The following is an 8,574-nucleotide window of genomic DNA, read 5'->3' as shown; positions in this document are numbered from 1 at the left end:
TCCTTCTCCAATAATCTCCAGTACTTGGAATTGAGAAATGTTAGCAGAGTAGATGAGAAGATTTTCAAATGGATCTCCTGTTGTTGCAAATGCATTAAGGAGCAGTTGGCTCATGGCTGGCTGTGTTAGAGAGAGAGAGGGAGAGGGAGGGAATTGGCCTTGTGGTGGAGTGAAGAGTTATGAATTGAATGGTTGATTTTATTCATGGTTAACTGCTTCACATATACATCACAAACCTACCTTGGTGTGCAAGGATTAGGATTCCTAACATAAATGGGAAAAGGAAAGAATCGGAGAGCTTAAACCTACTTTGGTGTACAAGGAATAGGATTCCTAAAAGGATAGGAAATCAAAATTACACTTAGGCATGTCTATTTAACAAAAATGGGAAAAGAAAGGAATCGAAGAGCTTAAAAACATAGGAGAAATAAGGAAACATAATCAAATTAACTATTCCCCCTTAGGCTCTGGTTGATCTGATTCCTAATTTGTAGGTATTTGATTAAGGATTCGTAGGTATACTCAAGGAAAAATTAAGGAATGAAATGGTTCGCTTACCCATATTTTAATGAACACATGAAACTCCCTTAATTACAGTCTCCTTGTTCGATTACTAACCAAAACCCTAGTTAATACGTTTTTCTTGCCTTCACAACTTCATATATATATGCATACATATATACTTGTATATGTTGTGATGTTTCCTTGTTTGAAAATTTGCAGAAAGCTATTTCATAGCCATGGAATTGGCTGGATAAAGCTCTATAGTTTCAACTCGCGCCTAAAAATGATTCAATATACACATTGCATTTACGTCACATTACAAATTTTGTATTACACCTATAAAGATAAACACCTAACGCAATGCTAAACTCAAAGAGCTGTCGTAAAACCCTCTTAAACGCCAAGCTGACTTGCAGAGCTACGAGGTGAATCATGTTGCCATTCGAAAATGAGGCAGAACAATCAAGCTTCTCTTTTCTTCTCTTCAAATGGATACCTCGGAAAGGGAATCTGCACTCTCCATTTGAAGCTTTTTCCTCTGAGCTTCAAGTTTACTCTGGTTACCAATTGCCTCAGATATTGCTTTCGGTAGCCAAAACCCGGGTCTCTCAAGAGATGGTGCCCGATCAAGAACTAGCGGCTCTCTCAAAGTAATTTCAATGCCATCATATGTCCACAGCGTCAAGGTTGCTTCCCCTTTAAGACCTAATGAAAACCAACCTAAACCAGCTACTGCAATATCGATGCTATTCACATCCCAACTTGCTCCAGACACTTTGATTTCCTTCTCTTCCCATTTTCCCATCTCAGCGGCTCGGTCTGCGCCAATTGGAGGCTGCAGAAGTATAAGGCAAGGTCCAGTGAGTAAAAGTACAGTAAACCAAAGGAGCCGTTGCATTTTGCAAGAACATTAAACATAGAGATTTCACATTGTTTCTTGAACATTCAAAGGGAAAAAGAAACTAATTACTTAGATTAGGTAACTAACTATAGTACTAACAGGGGCTTTTCAATTAATGATTACCAATTAGAGAAATAAATTTGATTATTAATTAATTGGTGGGTTTCTGAGGATGCTACTGTGCATTTAACCTTTCCATGATACTGGACAATTGTCTTATAAAACTAATTATGTATTAACATAGCAACTCGCAAAAGTAAAACTGCAAAACCTTTCAAGAGACATTCCACATCAACAACAACAACAACAAAGCCTTATCCCACTAAGTGAGGTCGGCTATATGAATCCTAGAACGCCATTGTTCTCGGTTTTGTGTCATGTCTTCCGTTAGATTCAAGTAGTCCAAGTCTTTTACTAGAGTCTCTGTCCAAAGCGGACAAACTGCAAAGGTGTTGCAAGTTTCTTCTTGCTTCAATGCCAATGTTAATCCAAGACAGTCAGACAGAAAACTCAATAGGAAATTAAATAAAAATCCCCTCACAAAACCTTTTTTTTATTCAAAACTCTTAGACTACTTTCTTTATCTTTAAGGGCATCTTTTATTATTATTAAGGACATTTTTTTAATTCAAAAACCTCATGAAGTGCGACTCCCCTTTTGTTTTTTGTCCTTATAATATAAAAAGTGTCCTTAATAATAAGAAAAGTTGTCTAAAATGTTTTTCGATGAAAAAAAGTTTCGTGAGGGACCTTTTATTAGTTATCCCAAAACTTAAACAATCATTTCTTCTTTATAGTCCTATACACAAAGAACGGTTGTGTTGTGAAATAAACTCGATCATACTGTTAATCCCGTAATGTAGTTGAAGTTCGCCAAAATGTAATTACCAAGTGGAAACTGAAACTTTCAAGGCAAACATTGATGCATGTATATGAAATGACAACAATGAAAGCCAAAAGAGACATGTTCATTTATCAACCTAAGTGAATTAAGAGGAATATTTAAAATCCTCAGAAACTAAAATGAACGCAACCTGCAAAGCTGACAGTTTTAGGCAAATCAATCGAAGTGACAAAGATAAAAACCTAACAATCCCACATTTATCAACCGAAGTAAATTATGACTTTACTATGTTCAAACTCTCGTAAATATCAGTATCACAGGAACACACGGACTGCAATTACAAAATGTGGGGAAAAAAAAATCTTCGAATGTCAGTGTGATTACCACTTCAGGAGGGCCGTTTCATGGAATAATTGGTTTGGACAGCTAATAGAGGACACTCCTCTACAACTGTGGGAGAGCCTTGGAGTTGACAAAATTGCAAACATTTTTTGCATGCCTGGTTCAGCACAACTCAACAACCAAACCAACCTAATTTGGGAAAAATTTGGCTCTCATGCCAGAACAGGAATTGAAGTACAAACTTCTAAGAACATACAGGAAGGTTTAATTTCCAAACAATAATATTAAGATATGTTCAATCAGATTCATGGTCAATGTTACAGATCCAAGATGAGGAACCATTGATGACTACAGGGTAATCTAGAATCTTCAAAGGATTCAGAGCACCAGTCTATTCTGCGGAAATATGATTAATGCTACAACTCCTCACATCCAAAAAATCCGGTCAAACATCTTCTAGAGTAAAGACTAGTTCCTATAACTGCTGACCAAATTTTAAAGGATGAATCACACTCAATATTGTTCATACACAAAATGCATACATAAAATAAAATTTCAGTAAGGATCATTTTATATTACTGGCAGATATCAAGATGATATCATTAAAAATTTGGATCCAGAATCAAATCGAATTGAACTATGCGATAAAATGCAAAATAATGACAAAGATGTATCCAACTGGGATAAAGAATTACCTGCAACCTAATACCAACATGTTTCCTCCATGTCTCATCAGCATTTTCTGTCTTCCCCATATGCAAAGAAATATTTGGTGAAGCCCAAACTGTTAAATAAATTGTTTCAACAGAAGCTTGAACAAGATCTAGTCTCAGTAAACCACCAACATGTATGGTTTGTCCTACCTGCAGATATCAAACATATGATTAGTAGCACTTAGATTTGATCATTAGTCCATTCTCATGAATCAAAAAACTACACATGTATGGATAGATTATAAGGGCTTTCTTTTGATTAAAAAACAACTTTAAAGTAGAATCTAAATAGATTATTGAACCGATAACCTCCAATTGAGATTATAAGCTAGTATCTGTTGTAGAAGTAAACAAAAGATCCTGACATCGACTGAATTGTTAAAAATCCTTTTTGTGGAATTTGAGCCAAGAAATAAGCATGTTCTTCAAACTTGTATTTTAAGATAATTTGAGCAAAAAAAAAAAAAAAATCAAATGAGGCTCCACAAACCATTCATAATCTGCAACTATAACAAGAAACCTGAAAAAGTAAGTGCTTACGAATAAGGTCAAGTTTACATGTCCTTCAATTATTGCAGAAAATTGGTGACCTTTACCCAATAGGTTATTGAATATGTTCATTTGGTATTAAGTATAACCAATTATTAGACTTTCAACAAGATTTGGCCCAAAATAAATTCATAACACTTGCAAGGTCTCAACATTTATCCTATAGTAGCTGTAGTCAAATATGTATATACAAACAAATGCACATAACAAATACATGCATATTTATAAAAAAAATAGTCCAGAATACAACAAAATGGAAAGAAAGAACTTGCCTTTATCCTATAAGTCCGAGGACGAAGCTCCTTCCGTATTTCAACCATTTTCTGTTCATCCCTATTCAATCTCATGGACACCAAATATGGATGCAGAAGTCCTGGAGTGTCAAACAACTTTGCCATAGCTGACAAGATCCCTCCAACTCTCAGGATCCCTAATGTTGTCCCAGGAACTGGAGCTTCTGTGAGCTTTGTGACTTTTGCCCCTTCTTTCCTTGCCAGTGCATTTATGAGAGTGGACTTGCCAGCATTTTGAGCCCCGATAACCCATACATTCCCTCGAGGGCCAGCCAATTCTTTGAGGAAGGATAACAGATTCCTGACATTCAAATCCTTATGAGAACTAACCATATACACCCCACTTAGTTTAGGTCCTCCTCCAGCCTTAGCACGATGGCGGACCCATCTATCCAATCTAGCAGGAGAAACTTGTGATGGGAGGAGATCAACCTTTGTGGCCACTAGAACAAGCTTTGGCAGTCTTTTCCTAAGCTTAGGATCATTTTCAGTTCCCTTTAATGCTGCAAACAATGACTTTGCTGCCCGCTTAGGGAATGATCCATCAAAATCAACACAATCAACAACCATAACCACAACAGGATTGGCTCTCGCAGCAGGTTTAATCAGCCGGGTTGCGATCAACCTATCAAAATCAAAATCAGGCATCAAGTTTTCAGCTGCTTGGTTCTTCACCTGCCCATAATTTCTTAATGAATGACATCGGGCACACACTGTAACCTCTTCTTTCTCTTTCTGAGCCTCTCTAGCCATTCTCCTCTTTTCCGATTTTGGCACCTTCTTCTTCATCTTCTCTATAGTTTCCGCTTTGATGTTACCGTACCCAACCCCCGCCGGAGTAAAACCATCCAAATCCAAATCATTTTCTTCCTCCCCCAACAACTTGGCTTCGAATTCATCGGAATCCCACTCAAACTCATCCCCCATTTCCAATTCACTATCTTCTTCACCACTTTCTACAAACTTTCCCTCGATTTCATCCACAAACTCCTCCTCCTCCTCTTCTTCGACATCGAAGTCTTCAAATTCACCCTCAACACCCTCCTCACCATCTGACAATTCTGACACATTAATCTTTCTTTTCTGATAAAACCCAGGAACATTTGGGTCCTTATCTTGCATAAACACCCCACACCCAGGGCAAAACGGTCCATTCCTCTCATCCTCATCCCTTCCCTCACTCAAAAATGGGTTCCCAATTCCACCACCTATCCTTGGTGTAATCTTCCCATTTACTTTCTGGGTCGTTTCAGTGCTCTCTTGCTTCTTTACAGCACAACTAATCAATGAAAATTTGTTGCTTTTATCTAAACTGAATCCTACCAAACCCGAAAACAAGATAAAAAGATTGTGTTATTTAAATTGTAGCTGGAAAAGGAGAAATCGGAAGGGAAATGGAGAGGAAGGGTTTTGTTAGGGTTTACCTGCTGAAAGGTGAGAAGGTTTTGGATGGAGGTTGCCGCCATTGTTGAGATTGAGAAGCTTCAGGCTGAGCTTTGTTATTGAAGGAAGAGCTGCTGTAGATAACAGAGTCGTCATTTTGTTGAAGAGGAAGGAGGGAGGAGGGGAATTTGCTCAAAATTCTCTTCAAGGAAAGACAACGCCGGGTTCAGTTTGCCAAACGCTCCTACCGGGCCGGGTCGGCCATTTTCAATTTGGGTCACTCATGCTCTGTTAGATTGTCCTTACTGATCCGTCTAAGGAGAGAACGGGATCCTTGTCAGATCTCTTCCACCAAATCCACTAAATTTGGGAATTCAGGTTGTTGAAATTTTATCTAACAGCTACAAACAAAAAGTTCCTTAGTCCCTTTAAAAGTTATAATAATTGTAACCGTTGGATCAAATTTCAACAGCCTGGATTTTCAGACTTGGTGGATTTGGTGGAAGGGATCCAGAGATGATCCCTTTCTTCTAAGGAGGACACCCATGTTTTCGAATGATAAATGCTGAAAGGAGACCTAGACTTTCAATGGGCTCTCTTCAACTACATGTTTTTAGCACAATATATTGTAATGGTGGCAACCAAATTAACGTTAAACTGTGAGGTGACAGTGAGTCCATGGAGAGTTTTTTGAGAGACTCCTTAGCATTTATCTATTCAAATTGTTTGGACCCAAAACATTGGGCTTAGGCTGAACATAATTGTGGGTTTAGCCCAGCGCAAAGATCTCGGCCCAGTTCACATTTTTTAAGTAGTCCAACCCAGGGAATGGCCGAGTCCTAATAAGTGAAGGACTCTTTAGAAGCCGGTTTAGATTCAGATGAGTCCTAATAGTCCAGATAGGACTCTACTTTGACATAAGGAGATCAACACGAAAATCACCACTACAAATAGGAGAGGTTCTGCAACATTCAGAGGACTTTCAACATGACAAACAAATCTGCCCTAAGCAATTTTTCGCTCTACGTGAAACCCTTTCATCTTTAAGAAAGTACTAGCATTCCCAACTTCGACAAACACATCTTCAATTTAGATCAACAACAATGTGGTTAACAACCAACGACATTTTTAGTTTGGATTAACATCACTAGAGTCAATTGAGGAGCACCTTTAGTTTGGATTAACAACACTACCTCAAGTTTGGTAGACTATTTATCCAATTCTCTATCAACAAGGAGTCTTTGAGTTCTTGTTGGAAGAGGTCAAATCATTAGCCTCTCAGCGAGTTGAGGTGTTACTGGGTTACGTTGTTCGGCACAATTGAAAACCAAACCCATTTTATGATTGGATATTCTCAAGAGTATTTTAGAGTTCGGTATTCCGATGCAGAACCACATTTACGATCAAGACACTCATCTCCTTTGAGTATTTGTGTCCATACAATCCGATATCGATTCGGTGCACTTATATTTTCACAAATACAATTGAAACAACCAAGTGTGGTACATACGATTCCTAAACTTTGCAATGACTAACATCCTTATCTTCGTACCCTAGTACCCAGAGGCCGATAGGAGTTCCTTCCTTAGCTATGTTCGCTTAGATATAGAAGTCAGCATTGCATTTGATACCACCACCACATTCATTTACTCACTGACTAAGCTTGGTTGACAAGCTGGCACGGCCACCATTCAACTGAATGACGTAGTTAGCTCATTGGCTATTTGGCATGCGCACCATGTAGGCTAAATGGTTTTTAAGGTTAGGACAAATATATTACAATCAAAGAAATCTTAACTTATATAATTTTTCTTGTTAAAAACGATATTACCATTTTAAGCTATGCATGTCATAAGGAGTATAACAGAAGCGTTGTGGGTTGAAGAAAAGCCTGTCTACGAAAGTAATTTGCCACTCACTTTAAAATTCTATAATTATTTACTAATTTATGCATCTTTTAATCAGTTTTTTAGTTTGGGATTGTATTATTCATAATTTTTATATAATCATACACTCATATACTAAAAGTACTATACGCGCATTTTATCGACGTACATATTATATTATTTTGTGTCTTGTCTCATGTATATATGTGCTATATAATTAAAAGCATACTATTGTTGTAATTAGTGTGTCTCTTCTTTTAATAGATTATGGTGTGTTTATGTATTCGGAATGGAGGTAGAAGAAAGGGAATCGAATTATTCCGTGGGTGATTATGCTGTTTACCAAATTTTTGGAATGCAAACTATTAGTGGACTCCATCCAAAATTAGGAATCAAACTCTTAATATTCTTGGAATCAAACTACTGACTTGGATGAGGTATTTGAATTCTGGAAGAAAGCCAACATCCGGAATCATAAATTTGACTGAAACTACTCTTTGAGATTCAACCCTTTTCATCTGCCTCCTGCAATTCAACCACCCAAAGCGCACCCATCCCCACCCCTGAACCAATGCATATCACTGCAACACCTACCAGACTGCAAATACCCATCACCAACCCACCCAAAAATTTTACCCAACAGACCCTCGATAGCCCCATATCCAAATCTGAATGGAGAGAGAGAGAGAGAGAGAGAAATATATATATATATATATATATATATATATATATATATATATATGTGTGTGTGTGTGTGTGTGTGTTTGTGTGTGTCTACACTCTAACCCTGATATAAGTCCAAAAGGGTATAATTTATGGGATTACCAGAAAGCTTGGGATGTAGTTTTATGTTTCCAAAACATCTGTTATTCTCACACTTGGTTCATCCAGTTTCGTCTCAGAACTCTGAAAGAGATTCCTAACTGGTTTAGAACATGGTTTATTGTTTGGGGACCAAATTTGGATTATTTGCCCCCAAGTAATTGTTGATTCTTTTCTAGACAATTTTAGTAAAGAAAACGTGGATTATCCTAAAAAAAAGGATGTTGTTTCTCTGGTTCATGATATTTTATGAACTCCCTTGGATCTGGAAATGGGACTATGGTTATGTTGACGACGATGATGGTGTTTGGAATTTCTTTCCCCAGCTTGAAAGAAGG

The 8,574-nt window shown here is 37.5% G+C and overlaps 1 protein-coding gene across 1 annotated transcript; it reads right to left on the bottom strand.

Moving 5' to 3' along the window:
- Nucleotides 1–730: 730 nt before the first annotated feature.
- LOC126594163 (GTP-binding protein BRASSINAZOLE INSENSITIVE PALE GREEN 2, chloroplastic) lies at nt 731–5,789 on the bottom strand. The gene is made up of 4 exons (XM_050260378.1): nt 5,570–5,789; nt 4,121–5,464; nt 3,286–3,449; nt 731–1,339 (listed from the first exon to the last, which is right to left on the bottom strand). Exons 1-4 carry the CDS (start codon nt 5,682–5,684, stop codon nt 989–991), a joined length of 1,974 nt encoding a protein of 657 aa, XP_050116335.1. The 5' UTR covers nt 5,685–5,789; the 3' UTR covers nt 731–988.
- Nucleotides 5,790–8,574: the final 2,785 nt, after the last annotated feature.

The sequence above is a fragment of the Malus sylvestris genome, chromosome 12 (assembly GCF_916048215.2).
Source record: "Malus sylvestris chromosome 12, drMalSylv7.2, whole genome shotgun sequence".
Classification (NCBI taxonomy): domain Eukaryota; kingdom Viridiplantae; phylum Streptophyta; class Magnoliopsida; order Rosales; family Rosaceae; genus Malus; species Malus sylvestris.
Note: the sequence above shows the minus strand (reverse complement) of the source record. Positions and strands in the feature narration are given on the sequence as shown.